The sequence below is a fragment of the Poromitra crassiceps genome, assembly GCF_964638095.1.
Source record: "Poromitra crassiceps genome assembly, chromosome: 2".
Lineage (NCBI taxonomy): Eukaryota > Metazoa > Chordata > Actinopteri > Beryciformes > Melamphaidae > Poromitra > Poromitra crassiceps.
The window spans coordinates 83,360,904-83,383,021 of NC_139624.1; the positions used below are offsets into that span (position 1 = coordinate 83,360,904).

General features: G+C 46.2%; 1 protein-coding gene across 1 annotated transcript in view; it reads left to right on the forward strand.

Annotated features, from left to right (window-relative positions):
* The first annotated feature begins 1,539 nt into the window (after positions 1 to 1,539).
* ctdspla (CTD (carboxy-terminal domain, RNA polymerase II, polypeptide A) small phosphatase-like a) overlaps positions 1,540 to 22,118 on the forward strand; it is a 57,098-nt gene continuing 36,519 nt past the window's right edge. The window contains exon 1 of the mRNA XM_083655154.1: positions 1,540 to 1,926. Coding sequence (XP_083511280.1) covers positions 1,851 to 1,926 — 76 coding nt within the window. The 5' untranslated portion in view covers positions 1,540 to 1,850. The remainder of the gene's footprint in view (positions 1,927 to 22,118) is intronic.

Consider the following 22,118-nt stretch of genomic DNA (forward strand, 5'->3'; position numbering starts at 1 on the left):
AACATGATTCTCCTTTTGCAGTCTGGAGTTATTAGGCCTGCACCCCATTCCTGCTTTAATTTGTGGATTCTGTAACGTAAGCAGGCTGCGGTTACGCACACAGAGGTCCTGCCTGGTCACATTTCAATTGGTCAGTCTTCTTGACATTGTAACCTGAGTCTGATCGTCAAGTGGTGAGACGAGATTGTGGAGTGCATGGCTCAGGAACACTAGAGCTGTGTGGTGTCAACTGTACCTGACGACATCAAGGCACACAGACACTGATCTGAAAGCACCCTGCCGATTAAATCCTGCAGATGCTAGTAGATGACATATTAATGGCATCAACAGATGACAGCCTATACTTACGTCAGTTTTTTTCTGTCAACTTATTTATGATGTGACGTCACTTCAGGATGTGGTGCAATTCAATTCTCCATATCTTTGCCTCTCGCATGACGTCATTCAGGGCTGCGTGGGCATCAGGTGCACTAAAGCAACAGCTAAGGTGAAGACAGACTAACGTTCAGACTTATGACTGTTGGCAACAGGCCAGGAAAGCACTTTATCTTGTTTGTTATTTTACAATTCACTGGCTGAATAAGGATAATATTATAAAATGTTTGTATTTCAGTTGTGTGGATGAGGTCTCTGGGGCACAGTCTGACACCTGTAACACAAATGGTGGCTATATGATCTGTCATAAACAATATGGTTTAATATGATTTGCTCAGTAATGTAATATAATATTTATAAAAAGTATTTTTTTATCAAATGTACTGTCTTGTGGCAATAGCATATTTTCACATTGTAATGTTATTGTGGTTTTGTGTTTTTCTCTGCAGACATAGGCCTACTATGAGGCCTATTAAACCTACAATTCGGAATGTTAGAGGCTTGTTTCAAAATAGTCCAGTAGTTCCCAAACTGGGGTATGCGTACCCCTAGGGGTACGTGTCGGTACTTGATAGAAAGGGGGACATGGAAAAATGTAAGAATAAATCATGAAAATAAATGTCGCTGTAGTAGTCTATATAAATTGGCCAGTAATGTGTTTGTATATTGGCTATAAGATATTCATTATGCATTTTGTGTGGCCAAACACATTCTGGATAATTTGCAGACAGCACATGAGAAGTATTTCCAGTGTCCAAAACATATCTGAAATATCCTCTTCATGTACAGATTTTGAAGTAGCCCATATGTGAAATGTATTTTTGTAATTAAGTCATAGTAGCCTACTTGTGAAGTGTACACACACACACACACACACACACACACACACACACACACACACACACACACACACACACACACACACACACACACACACACACACACACACACAAAATGTATTTTTGTAAACACATTCTGAAATAGGTTATGTGTGAAAACAGTATTTTTGCCTTTTCTGCAGATGTTTTCAGCGTGATGTGACCAGAATAGGAATGGTGTTGAAGGCGTGTTGTAGTGAGCTCTGTGGCCAGGAGGACGGTCGCCATCTCTAGGTAAACACTGGAACCATATCACGCAGTTGATATTGTGGATTGGAGCCGGGGAGCGTACAGTAGCCTAGCAGAAGGCGGGGGCTCTGCTGCTGCCTGCCTGCTACAGCCACAGCGCGGACACACACACCGTTTCAGTGCGAGATCATATTGACGCCTCGTTTGCGTGCTAGACATCGCACACGGACCGCCATCTGAAATGTCTCGTTTTTAAACTGGGAATGCGACTGCATGCTTCGAATAAAATGGGATTTTAATGCTGCAGACGCCCGGACGCTGGAGCCTGTGCACGGTCGGGGACTGTATGCTTGGTAATGTTTGCCAAGGAATAAAACTGTAGCCGAAGGAGCATAACATCTCGTTTCCATGGACAACACGTCCATAATAACACAGGTTGCAAATCCAAAAGAGGAAGAAAGTATTTCTTCAGGTCAAGATAAAGGTAAGGCACACAGAAATGTAGCCTACACAGCCGATTCGACATGACCAAATACACACATTTTTACACATTTTTTATTTCAATCTATTTTGGTGCAGCCGTCCGTTTTCTGTAGGCTTACTATGCTATCCTCCAAAGCCAGTGTTTACGCTACACGGTGCCTAGTATATATCTGATCTGCTGCCCGGGCAGTGCAGACTGCAATATCAAGCCAGAGGATCGACGGAAAACCTCCATTGTTCAGAAGCAGATAAACAGCGAGCCAGTCCAAAGCCCCAGTCTGTCAATATCATGTTGGGACTGTACAGTAACTTTGTATCAACACCATTTCAGAATATCATTTTAGTAGTAGTAGTAGTAGTAGTAGTAGTAGTAGTACTGTAGTAGGAGTAGTACAGTAGTAGATGACAGGATACACTGTAGCATAAATATGTTGCCACTTGAAACAAGTGATATTTCACCACCATCTGTGGACTGTGGCGTGTGGATGGGTTTACTACAGGGGGCGGGTACTCAACTCCCCTTTCCCTCGCCCAGGCAGCATCCCTGAAAGCATCACAGACACTCAAAATACACTGATTTCACAAAGAGAGATGGGGGAAATAAGGTCCAACAGTCCAGCTGTGGTTAAAGAATCCACATTTATGTTTAAATATATTTAAATGGGAGTATATATAATTATTTTAAATGTGGAAGTCCTATTGTGTCTTTCTTTACACTTCAATCAGGCCAAATGCTGGCAGGCCAGGATTTATATTTTATACATTGTATTTGTCCATTTTATAATGAGACTAATGGATTGAAGCAATGAAAATGTGGTAGGCAATGATTTTTGATTGCAACCTGACTGGAATATCAAGATCATTAACTTGTGCCCATACTGTCCTGCACAGCACAGCACTTGTGATAAAGTGTTTGTTTACATGAACACTGTCAGAAATGCGTCGCCCCCCCCCCCCCTTCAGTGCTGTTAAAATCTGTGCCTGAAAATATCTCAACAGCTGTTCTCCGGATTACAGAGGCTGAATGAAAACACGGTTTCTCTCTTGTTGTCTTGTCTGATGGTTGATCACAAGCACCCCTTCCCCTGTCTGTGCAGGCAGGCCAGTGTTCACTGTTCAGGGTTCAACTCTAAACACTATTCCAGAGGAAAGGCCTGCGTCTGCTGCATTTGCGCTTTGCTTTATTGTAGCAAGTCACGTCCACATGGTGCATATAAAACTTTGAATAAAGGAGATGTTTGTCAGTCCATGAAGTACAGCAGTGTGTGCAGTAGGCTACAAAGGGCAGGGTGTGTGCCCATGGGAGACCTCAGCACGAGGGAGTGACCCTGACCTTTCCCCAGCAGCACCACTGAGCCGCCGGGTGCCTGCTGGCCAGATGGACCTGAAAGGTCACCTTCCTGCATCACCCTCCACTGAGTGCCAGTGATACATGAACTACTGTGAGTCAGCGACAGACAGTGCAGCGGAGCAGTCATGAAGTGAAGTCACCATCAAGACGTAATCTGGAATCTGGCTTTTTTTTTATTTTTTATAATATGACATTGGACCCAGATGAAGAACATGTCTTCCTCTGGACTCAAAACCTGACCTCTGCGTTTGAAACTGCCCCCATGAATGAACTGCATGGCCGTCATAGCCTGATATATCAGACTGAAGTGTCAACACGTTACACTCCGTTTCCTTCTGCAGAAGCAGCCAACTCGGTGGAGTGGGTGGATTCGAAGGTCTGGACCCAGGCAAGTGTGATCATGGCCACCAGATCAATCATGACTTACGCGCCTCAACACATTTCTACTCACCAGCTGCCCCCGATCCTCTGGGCCACCTCGTTAATGAAGAACTCTCAGGTCATCCTAAACACATCAATGACAGCAATCACTCTGAGCAGTCCTTCATCTTTATACAGACTCTACTGCAGCATGGAGAGGTGATCTCCTGCACAGTTCTAAAGAGAAAACAGCAGCAGTTAAGCCCTTGCTTTGAGTTCCCACACTTTCTCGTCTGCAACATCCTGCTTGTCTTGGACAGTAAAACCCAGATGACAAGTGGAATCTGGCAGGATAAAATGCAGGGTCACTGACCATAGAGGACATAACACACAGAGAGTCAGTTCAGGGTCACTGACCATAGAGGACATAACACACAGAGAGTCAGTTCAGGGTCACTGACCATAGAGGACATAACACACAGAGAGTCAGTTCAGGGTCACTGACCATAGAGGACATAACACACAGAGAGTCAGTTCAGGGTCACTGACCATAGAGGACATAACACACAGAGAGTCTGACTCCTCAGAGCGCCGCTGTGACTGACAAGCATCACTGTGGGAGCTTGGTGAGCGGAGAATCTGCCTCTCAGTGCCAGGTCTGTCAAAGCAGACAGAAAACATGACTGTTGTCTGTCTAATAGTCTGGGACTCGACTCTGACCTGCTCAGGCTGGAGCAAAGCCACACACACACACACACACACACACACACATGCACACACACACACGCGCACGCACACGCGCGCCAGTGAATATTTCAGAGCATGGTCAGGCTATTTTCAGAGCTTCATTTCTATACTTTATGCATTATAGATGGTCTTAATGAGATGAGCGTTGGGATTATATTGTGGCTAACTTCTTTTTTTAGATGCAGCACAGGTACTGCTTCCCAAAGTGGACAGTGTCATCATTTTTGGAAGATATACAAGGCTATTTTGTGGGCTGCAACTTCTGTGCTGTTTCTATTCTGTCCTTTATCTAGAGATAATTGTGTGCACAATGCACATTCATTACTATTTCGTAGTATTAATGTATTTCAGATAGCACAACAATCTTGCACTACCTACAGGCTAGATATTTCACACGGGACGATGTTTCTTCTCTTCAAACCCAAAGTCGATTTTCATTTTGCAGCCATTTACTTTTTCAGGGGCTGATGCAATCACATGTAATGAGTGAACACAGCACACAGCGTATAGGGGCTCACACGCAGGCTAGTCTTGCAGCACAGATCAGTGGGGCTTGGCTCTGATAACCCCACAGGCAGACAGGTATCCTTGGATGAGCCGTTCACCTTAATCAGATTAGGCCAAATCTGATTAAAATCTGAGCTCAGGTCCCCACTCCTGCCAAGGCAGTGATGACAGCCAATTAGACTAAATCAGAGGCTTCCATCCACAGCTAAAGATACTGAGTTACACAAACAAAGATGCAAATCATATGAATGGTCTTATTTGCTTGCATTTTCCCAGTATTGATATTTATGTTTCACACATATTCCCAACTCCCAACTGTCAGTCTAGGAAATAGACTGCATGGTTTGTTGCCTGGGGCTATAGTTTCAAAATAAGCAGGCTAATTCATATGTATGTTAATAGTAATGACATACCATTTGTCAGTACATTTTTGATCACTGTGAAACTGAGATTGGAAACGGAACAAATGACTGAAAATATGTATTTTCAACATATGTAGGTGCAGTGCATCATGCCCATCATTATCAGGAAGTAACGTATGCTTTTATCAACATGCTTTAGTGCTGTATGTTTGTCAGCTGTGATTCTTTCACACTGCTCAATGCAATTGTAGAAAGTCATCTAGTTTGGAATAACTTTCACTTTTACTACTCTACTGTACTGTACTCTACTGTACTGTACTATACCTCTGAGTCTGTACTGTACTGTACTGTACTATACCTCTGAGTCTGTACTGTACTGTACTGTACTGTACTATACCTCTGAGTCTGTACTGTACTGTACTATACCTCTGAGTCGGTACTGTACTGTACTATACCTCTGAGTCTGTACTGTACTGTACTATACCTCTGAGTCTGTACTGTACTGTACTGTACTGTACTATACCTCTGAGTCTGTACTGTACTGTACTGTACTGTACTATACCTCTGAGTCTGTACTGTACTGTACTATACCTCTGAGTCTGTACTGTACTGTACTGTACTATACCTCTGAGTCTGTACTGTACTGTACTATACCTCTGAGTCTGTACTGTACTGTACTATACCTCTGAGTCTGTACTGTACTGTACTGTACTATACCTCTGAGTCTGTACTGTACTGTACTGTACTATACCTCTGAGTCTGTACTGTACTGTACTGTACTATACCTCTGAGTCTGTACTGTACTCTACTGTACTGTACTATACCTCTGAGTCTGTACTGTACTGTACTGTACTATACCTCTGAGTCTGTACTGTACTATACCTCTGCGTCTGTACTGTACTGTACTGTACTATACCTCTGAGTCTGTACTGTACTCTACTGTACTGTACTATACCTCTGAGTCTGTACTGTACTCTACTGTACTGTACTATACCTCTGAGTCTGTACTGTACTGTACTATACCTCTGAGTCTGTACTGTACTGTACTGTACTATACCTCTGAGTCTGTACTGTACTGTACTATACCTCTGAGTCTGTACTGTACTGTACTGTACTGTACTATACCTCTGAGTCTGTACTGTACCTCTGAGTCTGTACTGTACCTCTGAGTCTGTACTGTACCTCTGAGTCTGTACTGTATGTCATTCCAACCCATTGTCACTCCGATGGCAGCTCAAGGCTGCAAGAAGAAGACAGTCGGACACTGTATTCTTCACAGAGCTCATGAACCTGCAGCCTTGCAGGCTGGATGACAAATGTATTGTGAAGGTTCGATGTCTGACTACACCCTGCCTCTTATGGTGATGAGATGCTTAATCTGAGAAGAGCTAGGGAGGAGGCGCAGTAGCATTTATAAATACACTGACACGAAGTTTGAAACAAGATCGTGATCCCCTCTCGGAGAAATGGTCTCAATATATTGGCCAGAAAGAAGAATTGAAAAATATAGTATTAATGATATTTGTTTTTCTGAAAAAAGGGTCTGTGGTTTGTTTGATGTGAATTTGGCTTCTGAGATGGTTCTTGGAGCGCAGTGTCGTACATTAATAATGTGTTTATGAATTGTGGACCACACCTGCAGGTGTGTGGGCCGCACAGTTAGCGAGGCAAGGGGAGCAACTGTGAGCTTTGGCTGCCGCTGGCACAGCTTGCCACTCTCCTGTGTCCAGCGGGCCACAGTACGCTGCTCTCATGGCGCCCCGTAGTGCACAGAGGCAAGCGATGGGTGGAGGAGGAGGAGGAGGAGGAGGAGAGGAGGAGGAGGAGGATCTTTCAGCTGGTCACAGGTGACATTGAGATGTCTTGTGTGTAGATAACGGCCAATATACAATTGGCCGTTCAGTATGTCATTCTAATGTTTAGTTTGGTGCTCCTGCTCCCACCTCCCTCAGCGTTCTCACTGGATGTTTATCAGCCTACAGAGAGGCCATTTACACCTGGCACTAACATGCATTTTCTGTGATCAGATTGCAATCGGATAGTGCTTGACCACTTAAAAATACAGGTGTAAACACCCCCAAGACACATTGAAGACGGATTGCAATCTGATCGGCCAAACCACAAGGTGGTCAGGGACGCATTGTAAGTAAGTAACTAAGTAAGTATTAAGTAATAGTAAAACATTATTTGTATAGCACCCTTCTCAGCACGGATGCACAGAGTGCTTCACAGTGATTTAAAAGCAGATATAAAATACAGAAAATAGGACATAAAAACACAGCAAGCAGAATAAAAATGAAGAGATCAAAAATCAGCAGTTCAATTTACAAAGTCCAAACGCCTGTCTGAAAAAGTGTGTGACCACATTAAACAAGTGTAAATGCAATGTGTCCTCTCAATCCGCAACTGTATGTAGATTGAGAGGACACCCATTTTGGGTGATCAGATCGCAATCTGATCACCCAAAATGCATACTAACGCCAGGTGTAAATGAAATCAGGCTATTGTGGTGAACCACTATCCGATTGCAATCTGATCATCATAGAAAACGCATGTTAGTGCCAGGTGTAAATGGCCTCAGAGAAAGAGATGAAGATAGAGAGGGTAGAAAAAAGTCTGGAGGTCTTTATTACAGACTTATTAGCCTATTTATAAGCCTATTTCAGCCAATGCTGCTTAGAAAAGCTGATGATCTGTCATCTGTCCCTCTGGGGAGGTGTTGGAGTGTTAGATGCACGTCTCCATTACTTTATTCCAATAGCACATCGGGGTGTCAGGCAGCTGATTGGGAAGAGGGGGTTTATTAAGCGAAACTCCTTGACTGATAAGCATGTTAACTGTATGTGTGGGATTGGCTTCCATCTCATTCTAGACCAACATGCCTGAAGTGGAAGTTGGGGGATTGATGCTTTTTGTACATTTTGGCTTCATGCGCGCGGTTTAACACAACATGAAATGTTTTTTGCTTTTTTATAGCAAACAAAGGCATTGTTGTAGTTATTGCACATTCCATTTGTATTGGGAACTAGGAATATCCCAGTTGAGTGACGTCACACCCAACTTGACCCAGGTTGACCGCGTTCCAGTAAAACAGTCGGGAAACCAGCCAGGGTTAGCTCTAGCCAGGCTAGCCATTGTGAGCAATAACAGTTGATAACAATGCTATACGCACATATAAACACCATAGAAACATGTCACAGATAGAAGTTAGACAGTACTGTGTGTACAACTGATGTGATAATAAACAGTATTTAACTTGCACTACTGTTGAACCGTGGACCTTCCATCTTGCATTTTGAGGTTAAGGCTAGTGAAGCTCCTCCAAGATTGGGGTAGGAAATCCGAGGTTAGGTGACATCGCAAGGGGCGTTCCCGACCTTTGACCTGGAAAATTCCTAGTTCCCAGTACAAATGGAATGTGCCATTACTTAGTGCTCCACTGGGCTTGTTTGACATTGTTGTTATCCACATCAGACCTGAAGCCGAAGCGCCCAACACTGAATTCGACTTTAGTTTGACTTTTTAACATGCATATCTCGCAAGACTTGCATATGAACTCATAAAAAGTCAATCATCAACAGTGGCTCCCCTAGGTATTTGTTGTCACCTCAATCTCTTGTTTTCACTTAAAACAGAAGCCTAAAATTCATAGAGTACATTTACTGTACAATCTCCATGTCTCCCTGATGATGTAATTTTGTGTTTCAGCGCTTACATTTCCCAAGAAATAGCTCTGGCTCCTAATCAAAAATGTCAAAAATAACAGATCACACATTTCCAGGGCAGCCAATGCTTGTGTAAACAGTGTGTGAATTAATATAACAACAATGTTAACAATATAATATGATACCGGTGCTTCATTTATCACTGGCGAGAAGTCCTTGCTTCGCTCTCCCTCCTCCGCAGCCAGCGAGGTGATTGAAGATGGCGAGTCAATGTCTTGCTCAAGGACACTTCAGCAGGGGTGATGAAGGGCTTCTTCCATCAAAGGACAGACTATAACCACTAAGCCACCCTGGCTGCCACCCAAATACAGATGTTTCTGTGCCAAAAAACTGAAGATATAGTCCACCAAAATGAAATGCTCCTTTAAGCTGTTAGTTAATGAATGAAGGTAAAGCAGCAGACAGACAGAGAGAGAGAGAGAGAGAGAGAGAGTTGTGTGTTTGGAGATGGGGAAAGACACTCGTTAATTGTCAGTAGATCTATAAATAGATGGATATGTGAGTAGAGCTGCAACCATGATTAGTCGACTCAATCGACAGAAAATGAATCGCTACCAATTGTTCTAATAATAGATTAATTGTTTATTTATTTATGTTTTAAGAAAAATAATACAATTATTTCGTTCCAGTTCTTAAATGTGAATATTTTTTTGGTTTCTTTAGTCTTATATGACAATAAACTGATTATCTTTGGGTGGTGGACTGTTGGTTAGGACAAAAGAAGACATTATTTGAGGACGTCATCTTGAGCTTTGTGGAAAAAGTGATCGTCATTGTTCACCATTTTGTGACATTTTGTAGACCAACCGACTAATCGATTAGTCGAGAAGGTAATCGACAGATTAATCGATAATGAGAAGAATAATCATGAGTTGCGGCCCTAATGGATAGTGAGACTGATCACTGATGGGGGAGTTATGAGAGTAACTGAAGGAGTTGATCACTGATGGGAGAGTTATGAGAGTAACTGAAGGAGTTGATCACTGATGGGGGAGTTATGAGAGTAACTGAAGGAGTTGATTACTGATGGGGGAGTTATGAGAGTAACTGAAGGAGTTGATCACTGATGGGGGAGTTATGAGAGTAACTGAAGGAGTTGATCACTGATGGGAGAGTTATGAGAGTAACTGAAGGAGTTGATCACTGATGGGAGAGTTATGAAAGTGACTGAAGGAGTTGATTACTGATGGGAGAGTTATGAGAGTAACTGAAGAAGTTGATCACTGATGGGAGAGTTATGAGAGTAACTGAAGGAGTTGATTACTGATGGGAGAGTTATGAGAGTAACTGAAGGAGTTGATTACTGATGGGAGAGTTATGAGAGTAACTGAAGAAGTTGATTACTGATGGGAAAGTTATGAGAGTAACTGAAGGAGTTGATCACTGATGGGAGAGTTATGAGAGTAACTGAAGGAGTTGATCGCTGATGGGAGAGTTATGAGAGTAACTGAAGGAGTTGATCACTGATGGGAGAGTTATGAGAGTAACTGAAAGGAGTTGATCACTGATGGGAGAGTTATGAGAGTAACTGAAGGAGTTGCAATCGCAGTGCAATCCGTCCTCAGAGAGGCCACAGGGGGAAATGGTGTGGGTTGAGTCTTTCTTCACTCCTACACTGCCTGCCTGTGTGTTTGAGCTTATACAACCTTGTGTTTTCCTTTTCTCTTCTTATATAATGACTTGTGATAGTCCGCTTTCAAGGAATGTGTTTGTGTGTGCGTCTGTGTCTCTGTGCCGCACATCAGAAACCTTTCTCTCCACTCTCTGTGAAGTTTGTTATCCTGTGAGACGATTCTGTTGCCCAGCGAGTATTTAGGTTTTTTCTGGCTCTGTTTTTATGTCTTATGTGCTTTGGACCACATGCTAGATGGCACTGTGTGGGAAGTTTTATGTTCAAAATAGGGCTTCAAATGTAGCGCACTATGTTGTGGTGGTTTATTTTAGGGCAAAACATTATTTAAAACCATCCAGCACTGGCTTTGAAGGGACAATTACAGTACAGTAGCATTTCACGTAAACCCGTCATAACAAGATATTCTGCCCCAGGCCAGCAGCGACTGATCTCTGGTTGCACAGATTTTTTTTTAATGAGGAAAAACACATTATAGACGGTTTTAACTTGACAACATAAACATTATAAATTGCCCCTAGCTAACTTCCTGTTGCAGTGTTTGCTAATACAGTAGCTGACATGAAATAAGCAAGGTTTCAAACTGTCCCCTAGCAACACAATTCCATGAAAACCGTCTATAGCCAGGGCCGCTGGAAGTCACTTTAAAGGTCCCATTCCGTGCAAAAGCTGTTTTTACTTGTAAATGCATATATACTGCTGTCATCCCTCCCTGTAATGAGTGGTCACAACCGCAGAACTGCCAGAGTTGGATTTGTCCCTATCCAGCTTCCCCCTGCAGTGTCCTTCAAGCCACGCCCCTTACACTCTGTTCCCCCAGACGGGTTAATGTTACGTCACGCGGGTCCTTAAGCATACTGCGCACGGTCTCTCTCACACAAGCTACCTGCACCATCTTGTCTATAGCCACAAAATTAACACTTCTAGCTGGAGCGATGCCAACTGTACGTGATCCAGCAACTGCGGAGGTGCATTCGGTAAGTCTAGGCATTTTGAGATGTCCTCTTTAGCGTAGCAACCGTTAAGTTAGCGATAGCTCGTTGCTAACGTTAGTTGTGGACACAACCTAGTGTGCTGGTCCACGGACGCTAATCTGATTGGCCGCTGGGAGCCTGGGGCGGGCTCTCCCTCAGCGGCCAATGGGAACTGTTAGTTCTGAATATATTATAGAAACAGACCATTCTTGGGAAGCGACGAGATGAGGAAGTGAGAACTCTGTCAGAACGAACGGGGTTGCTATATTTTCGACAAATTAATCCAGAATCATGTTTTATGGACCAGAGACACACGTTTTTAAGAGGTTACAGCTGCACGAATTGGGACCTTTAAGCAGGGGGTGCTGGGAGGAAAAAAAAACCTAAGAAAAAAATTACCTTTTTGTTTTTACATTTTCTTGCCATATTTAGAGGAATATCTCATTTTAAATTAACATTAGGATACTGTTGTGATGTACCGTAAAATACCAATTATTAGCCCGGGCGTTAATTGACAAAATATGTAGCCAGACCCCGCGTCAATATGGGACCTGCGGCAGTTTGGGACCTGCTTTAATTATTTTTGTACAAAAATATTGCTCAGAAAAGATTGTAAATAGTATGAAATTGTTTATTTAAACCATTTATTTTAATGAGTTGGCTACAGCCCCCCACACGATTGCTTGTCTATGGGGAGAGCCGCGCCTCCCTCTCAGCGCAGCAGAGCACATTGCATGCCAGTTCTGGCCTGTACATGAAATCAAATAAAATTTGAGCTGAACTGTGACCTACCGGTATTTACCACTAAACTTTCTCCGCTGAAGGTGAGAGAACATGATCATCATGTGAGCAGATTATTTGTTGCATGCGCTGCCTCCTCCGCTGGCTGCATGCTCTGCCCCCTCCGCTGCAGTGTGCGGTGAAATACCAATTAGAAGCCGACTTCTATGCCCGCTGGCAGGGAAACATACCATATAGGCACATTTCTCAAAATAATTATTACACCAGATATGTCGGTTTTAGTGTATAAAAATCTTCAGGAAATGCCTACACAATTTTCAGAATCATCAGATGTTGAGGGAAAACGAATTTTGATCAGCAAGTTTCGTGCATGTGTTTTTTTTCCTCGTTGTTCCTCGTTTCCTCGTTGTTCGTCTTCTTCCTCCGATTTTTCTTCTTCGTTGTGTTTGGGAGATGCATTCAACAGGATGTCGCAAAGGTAAAAAGAAAACATTGAAAAAACTAACCGGGCGTCAAATTGGGACCTGCTTTTATGTACAAAATATGTATCCAGACCCCGCTTATATATGGGACCCGCGGCAATTTGGAAGTCGGCTTCTAATTGGTATTTTACGGTAATTATTCAGTATTTTCTCCTTTTCTCACTCATTCAGAGCAAAGAGGGAGATATATAGCATGATGATAATGCTCTATATCTCCCTATTTGCTCTGAATACACCAGTTAACATGACACAGACTTAACATGATAGAAATATTATCAGCAAACTTAATGACTAGACTAATTATTCTGATCTGAATGGCATATATCAAGAAACATTGACTCCTCTCTTTGCTGTATAGTGGGAGGTGCATTTTTGAGTAGGCTATTAACTCATTGAGTGCCAGCCACTTTTGGAGAACGGACGCTCCCAGTGCCAGAGTTTCAGAGCGTTTTCAGTGATTTCTCGAGGCCCACAGAATATTGTGTGATATTACTATGTAAACACTGAACACGCACAAAGAACGATGAGACTCTATTCTATCATCTGCAAAAAAAAGTATATTGATCCCATTTTCCGTTCTTTAGTTATGAGCCGGAGAAAATAGCTTGATTCATCCAAAAACAGCAATTTTTTTCTAGAAGCTGAGATAATTGGCCTTTTGTGAAATTAAACATTTCAAGCACATCACTGACTCTGAAGCTTGCTGCTGGTGGGCATCGGATATTCTGGCTTGCGTTTGTCAATCCTGTCCTGCTGCCTGGGTCTGTCTGGGTGTTGCGTGCTGCTCTGCGTGCCCCCCCCCCCCCCCCCCCCCCGCCCCGCCCCGCCCCGCCTCGCCTCAACTGCACACTCCTCCTCCTGTCTGTGGTGGCTCTCTGCTGAGTTTGCTGTGCGCGACATCCAGCTTTTTTACAGCGTTCCGCGTGTGTTTGTCACCGGCAACGATGCTTCCAGTTGAGAATAATAACAACTCCACGGTGTGGATGTGCGGATGTGCTGTCGCAACCGACACGGAGCGGCTCAATTGTGGGAGCAGATTGGCTGCTGCAGGCACAGCTGCAGTAACGTGCTTCAGCATATCGATGCATACGGATGCGATGCGATTTCCGTTTCCATAACGACTTCTTCTTTGTTTTTTCCTTGCCTTTCTGTTATGTGGAGAGCACTGTCGCCACCTAAGGGTTCTGTAAAATAGGTTATAGACCTCCAATAGCTATAATATTTGTACAGGAGAGGCAGAAGGCTTTGATCGACGCCCCACCGTCAAAAAACGCAATTGACGAACATGTCCGTCCTTGGCACTCTACGTTACTATTTGAAATGACGAACATGTCCGTCCATGGCATTCAATGAGTTAAAATAGCATGTCAAGTTCACATTTCTTTATTGCCAGATTAAACAATTCGTATTGGTTGTTGGTTGGTTCAACACAACATGTGCAGCGTGCATGCACGCTTCTTCTTCTTCTCTAGCCTACAAGCATGTAACTTCCTTGATTGTTATTGTTGATAATTCTATTTAAATAGGCTACATTTTCATTTCCCGAAACATTCTTAAACAAGAAAGGAACATAGTGCACTGCAAAATATTTTTAATTACATTTGTAAAAAAAAAAAAAAGATTGTGTGGAAAAAATCTAGGGGGTGCTGCAGCACCTGCAGCACCCCTACTTCCCGCGGCCCTGTCTATAGCACAAGATAAATAAAGAAGCTCTACTTACCCTCAATGGATATTGTCGTAGTCCAGAGCTGCAACGATTCATCGATTAGTTGATCGTCAGAAAATGTATCACCAACCGTTTTTATAATCGATTAATCGTTTAGCCATCGTAAGAAACAAATAAAAAAAATCTATCATTCCAGCTTAAATGTGAATATTTTCTGGTTTCTTTGGTCTTCTATGTCAGTAAACGGATTATCTTTGGGTTGTGGACTGTTGGTCTGGGCAAAAGAAGACATGTCATCTTGGGCTTTGGGGGAAAAAGTGACTGACATTTATAGACTTATTGATTAGTCGAGAAAATAATCAACAGATGAATCGATAATGTTCGTTGCAGGCAGCCCTATCATAGTCTTATGTGCATATGTAACTTTGATCACAGCTGGCCTCTCTCAATGGCTTACAACCTTCCTCAGAAGAGTCACAGCTGGCCTCTCTCAATGGCTTACAACCTTCCTCAGAAGAGTCACAGCTGGCCTCTCTCAATGACTTACAACCTTCCTCAGAAGAGTCACAGCTGGCCTCTCTCAATGACCTACAACCTTCCTCGGAAGAGTCACAGCTCGCCTCTCTCAATGACTTACAACCTTCCTCAGAAGAGTCACAGCTCGCCTCACTCAATGACTTACAACCTTCCTCAGAAGAGTCACAGCTGGCCTCTCTCAATGACTTACAACCTTCCTCAGAAGAGTCACAGCTGGCCTCTCTCAATGACCTACAACCTTCCTCGGAAGAGTCACAGCTCGCCTCTCTCAATGACTTACAACCTTCCTCAGAAGAGTCACAGCTGGCCTCACTCAATGACTTACAACCTTCCTCAGAAGAGTCACAGCTGGCCTCACTCAATGACTTACAACCTTCCTCAGAAGAGTCACAGCTGGCCTCTCTCAATGACTTACAACCTTCCTCAGAAGAGTCACAGCTGGCCTCACTCAATGACTTACAACCTTCCTCAGAAGAGTCACAGCTGGCCTCACTCAATGACTTACAACCTTCCTCAGAAGAGTCACAGCTGGCCTCACTCAATGACTTACAACCTTCCTCAGAAGAGTCACAGCTGGCCTCTCTCAATGACTTACAACCTTCCTCAGAAGAGTCACAGCTGGCCTCTCTCAATGACTTACAACTTCCTCAGAAGAGTCACAGCTCGCCTCTCTCAATGACTTACAACCTTCCTCAGAAGAGTCACAGCTGGCCTCACTCAATGACCTACAACCTTCCTCAGAAGAGTCACAGCTGGCCTCTCTCAATGACTTACAACTTCCTCAGAAGAGTCACAGCTCGCCTCTCTCAATGACTTACAACCTTCCTCAGAAGAGTCACAGCTCGCCTCTCTCAATGACTTACAACCTTCCTCAGCAGAGTCACAGCTGACCTCACTCAATGACTTACAACCTTCCTCAGAAGAGTCACAGCTGGCCTCACTCAATGACTTACAACCTTCCTCAGAAGAGTCACAGCTGGCCTCTCTCAATGACTTACAACCTTCCTCAGAAGAGTCACAGCTGGCCTCTCTCAATGACTTACAACTTCCTCAGAAGAGTCACAGCTCACCTCTCTCAATGACTTACAACCTTCCTCAGAAGAGTCACAGCTGGCCTCACTCAATGACTTACAACCTTCCTCAGCAGAGTCACAGCTGACCTCACTCAATGACTTACAACCTTCCTCAGAAGAGTCACAGCTGGCCTCACTCAATGACTTGCAACCTTCCTCAGCAGAGTCACAGGAAAAAGGAATGACACACTCATGCTTTGGTTTAAAGGCCCAGTTTGTTGTTGGAACAGAAGAGAGCACTTCTCCTTCGCTGTGTGTCGACGCATCAGCATTCAGCGACTGTGACTGAGTGAAGACTGTTATTAATGCTCCAAAAGCCGCAGTCCCGGTAGAGCAGGGGGGCCCGCCCACCGCACGGCCCCAGCAGCCCGCCCACCGCACAGCCCCAGCAGCCCGCCCTCCGCACGGCCCCAGCAGCACCGCCCCAGCAGCACGGCCCCAGCAGCACGGCCCCAGCAGCCCACCCACCGCACAGCCCCAGCAGCCCGCCTCCTGGATTCTGTCTAATGGGACTGTTGAGTAGGGCTCCACAATAAATCGCATTTTCATCATTATCGCGATATGAACATGCACAATAAACATTCCAAAGACATGCAATGAATAACAAAAATCATTTTTATAGGTGCCGTGCAGTCACACTCCGCATGCGATGGTTTTGTCTTGTGTTGTAAATCCAGCGCACACCTTTCCCTTGCAGCGGTGGGCTCCGCCCCTCCGCCAAAGCCCAAACACACTCTGTGTAGTTTCGGTAACAGAGAGCCATGCATGTTTGGGGTCTATGTTAGCAGTATTAAAACAGAAAGACATAGGAACTTTAACAGCTAATACAGATTTCAATATGTGTTTGTTTATCGCAACTTAAGTCATATCGTCATCGCAATATTGAACAATTTTATCGCACATCACAGATTTTCCTCATATTGTGCAGCAGACCTACTTTTGAGCGTGGACACAGACAGGCCACGAGCTAGGATTAATTGTGCATCCATTCAGCCAAATGAAAATTGTCAAAATACAAGGAAAATCAATAAGGAGAGAGATAGGGCTTGTGGAAGAGGGAGGGAGGGAGTGAGTGTGTGTGTGTGTGTGTGTGTGTGTGTGTGTGTGTGTGTGTGTGTGTGTGTGTGTGTGTGTGTGTGTGTGTCTGTGTCTGTGTGTGTGTGCGTGTGCGTGTGCGTGTGTGTGTGTGTGACGGCAGGAGGAAGTGCTCAAACAGCATCTGTGTGTCAGTTGGGTTGCAGACAGGGACGCGGCCCGGCTCTGACAAGGGGAGGGCCTTTGTGCCTTCTGTGGCCCGTTCAGGCTGGCATCCATCACCAGTAATTGGCCGTCTAAAAGGGAGATCATGTTTTGTCCAAAGATGATTTTCTGTCACCCTTCCTGATATGCTGTGTGTGCCAGTTCCTATTGGACAGAGGAGCATGCATTTTTAAACAGATGACCCGGGCACAGACAAATAAATAACTATAAGGTTCCATCCAGCTTTTGAAAGATACAAACAGGCCCAGGAGGGAGGCATTTTTTCACTCTCAAGAAGTTAAGGTGAAGACTTTATTTTATTTTATTGATTTGATAAGGACAGAGCACATTAATGAACATCAATACAAGATGGCAGAGTTAGCAAAAATGCTAATTTAATTTACATCCATAGTTCCTAGGCAGGTAATAAAAACATAGACATTACAAATGACAATATACAAATACAAGTATAGAAATACACAAGAAGAAAAAGACAAAAACACATTGTAGCATGTCAGTTTAAAGCAGTGTAGGAATTTATCCAGGGGCAAGGGCAAAAATGCCCCTAAGAAATCTCAGAATGCCCCTAAAAACCATGATCCAGGGGCAAAAATTATCCCCAATATTTTTGATAATTTAATTGTAATTAAATTAATTTAATTTCCATCTCTAACACACACTCAGCACCTGCAAGCTGGTTGGCAGAAGATGATGATGAAGAACACAGCACTGTTGTTCACACTACGCTTTAGCAACTTTATGCACTAATTACAATTTTACAAATGTGCCCCCAAAATGTTGTAAATGCCCCCAGGTTTTAGACAGTGGGGGCAAAGGTTGCCCCCAAAATATTTTTTACATTTCCTACACTGGGTTAAAGTGATCACAGTTCATGTCTGCCTTAAGCTATTGTTTGTTTGTGGGTCTTAAAAAAGTTGAACTGTGAGTCTCAAGGGACACTTTAGTAGGGCACTACTGTTTGTGATGCAGAGAAGAGACTGCTTCTCAAGGAGCGCATCGGCATGGGAAACTGTCCACAGGCAGGGCACACCAACTCACATGTATGCTCACACACACACACACACACAAACATGTGACCTACTTGTTTACTTCCTTTCCCTTTGAATACTGCATTTTGATGAGCAGGAATCACAGAAGAAAAAAACACGCTATTTGTTGTTTTCATGCCTCTGAGGTTTACGGCTGACTTTGTATTTGAGAGCAAAACTTAAATTCCACTGTGGCTGCTTGCTGAAATGTCAGCAATGTAAAAGGATCAATTTGACAGTTGCTTGGACAACATATCCTATTCTAGGGTCAAGAAGCCGCACGTGCGCGAGCACGTCCACGTGTCCACTTTGACTGAAGCCTACAGAGGGGCCGCCGGTTGTGTGTGAGTGTGACATTCACAAGAATTCCCCGCTGACGCTTTGAAACCGACAAGACAGACGAGGAGGATTTCCCGTCAGTCACGGAGCTTCTGGCGTTGAGCTCAGATGTAGATCAGAATATGAAAAGATCAATAAAGAATGAACCGCAGCAGCCCCTAACAACGTGGGCTGTGTTGCTGCGAGTTGCGTAACTCCAGTTGAATAGTCAAGAGATCTCCTCATCATTTCTCCCTGAGCTCTCACTGGGTGTCATTCCCCCGTGTTTGTAGACAGGCAGCGGGGAGGCAGACAGGCAGGCGGGTAGGCAGGCGGGTAGGCAGGTGGGTAGGCAGACAGTCAGGTGGGTAGGCAGACAGGCAGGCGGGTAGGCAGGTGGGTAGGCAGACAGTCAGGTGGGTAGGCAGACAGGCAGGCGGGTAGTCAGACAGGCAGGCGGGTAGGCAGACAGGCAGGCGGGTAGGCAGGCGGGTAGTCAGACAGGCAGGCGGGTAGGCAGACAGGCAGGCGGGAAGGCAGACAGGCAGGCGGGTAGTCAGTTAGACAGGCAGGCGGGTAGGCAGACAGGCAGGCGGGTAGGCAGACAGGCAGGCGGGTAGGCAGACAGGCAGGCGGGTAGGTAGACAGGCAGGCAGAATGGCGGGCGGGCGGGCAGACGGATAGGCAGGCAGGCGGGTAGGCAGACAGGCAGGCAGGTAGGCAGACAGGCAGGCAGGCGGGTAGGCAGACAGGCAGGCAGGCGGGTAGGCAGACAGGCAGGCAGGCGGGTAGGCAGACAGGCAGGCGGGTCGTCAGTCAGGCGGGTAGGTAGACAGGCAGGCAGAATGGCGGGCGGGCGGGCAGACGGATAGGCAGGCAGGCGGGTAGGCAGACAGGCAGACAGGGTTCGGGGCAGCAACAGGGATCTGGAGAGAATTAGTACCTTGCACGATATGGGTGCCAACCTCGTGGTCTACGTGTTTAAATCCCAGCAGATGTAACTGGGTTCTTGAGCGAATGTCAGTTACATAAGGTCATGGAGGGTACGCATATATTTATAAATCCTCCTGGATAAATGTGGGTCCAAAAGCCAGAAGGGCAGCCGGGGGTCAGTTACTGTGACTAAAGGCATCTGCTGGAAGCGAGCGTGTGTCGCTCCAGCGCTCCCAGTAATTTCCCCCCCTGGCCTCAACTGTCTGTGTGGGGAAGTAATTTCCCCCCTGGCCTCAGCTGTCTGTGTGGGGAAGTCATTTCCCCCCTGGCCTCAGCTGTCTGTGTGGGGAAGTCATTCCCCCCCTGGCCTCAGCTGTCTGTGTGGGGAAGTCATTTCCCCCCTGGCCTCAGCTGTCTGTGTGGGGAAGTCATTTCCCCCCTGGCCTCAGCTGTCTGTGTGGGGAAGTCATTTCCCCCCTGGCCTCAACTGTCTGTGTGGGGAAGTCATTTCCCCCCTGGCCTCAGCTGTCTGTGGGGGGAAGTCATTTCCCCCCTGGCCTCAACTGTCTGTGTGGGGAAGTCATTTCCCCCCTGGCCTCAGCTGTCTGTGTGGGGAAGTAATTTCCCCCCTGGCATCAGCTGTCTGTGGGGAAGTCATTTCCCCCCTGGCCTCAACTGTCTGTGTGGGGAAGTCATTTCCCCCCTGGCCTCAGCTGTCTGTGTGGGGAAGTCATTTCCCCCCTGGCCTCAGCTGTCTGTGGGGAAGTCATTCCCCCCCTGGCCTCAGCTGTCTGTGTGGGGAAGTCATTTCCCCCTGGCCTCAACTGTCTGTGTGGGGAAGTCATTTCCCCCCTGGCCTCAGCTGTCTGTGTGGGGAAGTCATTTCCCCCCTGGCCTCAGCTGTCTGTGTGGGGAAGTCATTTCCCCCCTGGCCTCAGCTGTCTGTGTGGGGAAGTCATTTCCCCCCTGGCCTCAGCTGTCTGTGGGGAAGTCATTTCCCCCCTGGCCTCAACTGTCTGTGTGGGGAAGTCATTTCCCCCCTGGCCTCAGCTGTCTGTGTGGGGAAGTAATTTCCCCCCTGGCCTCAGCTGTCTGTGTGGGGAAGTAATTTCCCCCCTGGCCTCAGCTGTCTGTGTGGGGAAGTCATTCCCCCCCTGGCCTCAACTGTCTGTGGGGAAGTCATTTCCCCCCTGGCCTCAACTGTCTGTGGGGAAGTCATTTCCCCCCTGGCCTCAGCTGTCTGTGTGGGGAAGTAATTTCCCCCCTGGCCTCAGCTGTCTGTGTGGGGAAGTCATTTCCCCCCTGGCCTCAGCTGTCTGTGTGGGGAAGTCATTCCCCCCCTGGCCTCAACTGTCTGTGGGGAAGTCATTTCCCCCCTGGCCTCAGCTGTCTGTGGGGAAGTCATTTCCCCCCTGGCCTCAACTGTCTGTGTGGGGAAGTCATTTCCCCCCTGGCCTCAGCTGTCTGTGTGGGGAAGTCATTTCCCCCCTGGCCTCAGTTGTCTGTGTGGGGAAGTCATTTCCCCCCTGGCCTCAGCTGTCTGTGTGGGGAAGTCATTCCCCCCCTGGCCTCAGCTGTCTGTGGGGAAGTCATTTCCCCCCTGGCCTCAGCTGTCTGTGTGGGGAAGTCATTCCCCCCCTGGCCTCAGCTGTCTGTGGGGAAGTCATTTCCCCCCTGGCCTCAACTGTCTGTGTGGGGAAGTCATTTCCCCCCTGGCCTCAACTGTCTGTGGGGAAGTCATTTCCCCCCTGGCCTCAGCTGTCTGTGTGGGGAAGTCATTCCCCCCCTGGCCTCAACTGTCTGTGTGGGGAAGTCATTCACCCCCTGGCCTCAGCTGTCTGTGTGGGGAAGTCATTTCCCCCCTGGCCTCAGCTGTCTGTGGGGAAGTCATTTCCCCCCTGGCCTCAACTGTCTGTGGGGAAGTCATTTCCCCCCTGGCCTCAGCTGTCTGTGTGGGGAAGTCATTCCCCCCCTGGCCTCAGCTGTCTGTGTGGGGAAGTCATTTCCCCCCTGGCCTCAGCTGTCTGTGTGGGGAAGTCATTCCCCCCCTGGCCTCAACTGTCTGTGGGGAAGTCATTCCCCCCCTGGCCTCAACTGTCTGTGTGGGGAAGTCATTCCCCCCCTGGCCTCAGCTGTCTGTGTGGGGAAGTCATTTCCCCCCTGGCCTCAGCTGTCTGTGGGGAAGTCATTTCCCCCCTGGCCTCAACTGTCTGTGGGGAAGTCATTTCCCCCCTGGCCTCAGCTGTCTGTGTGGGGAAGTCATTTCCCCCCTGGCCTCAGCTGTCTGTGTGGGGAAGTCATTTCCCCCCTGGCCTCAGCTGTCTGTGGGGAAGTCATTTCCCCCCTGGCCTCAGCTGTCTGTGGGGAAGTCATTTCCCCCCTGGCCTCAGCTGTCTGTGTGGGGAAGTCAGGAGGCTTCATGAGACTTTATTTGATCATGCTGCACTATACCTGCACATACCCCACTGATGGCTTCACACACATAGCCCACCAAGGGCC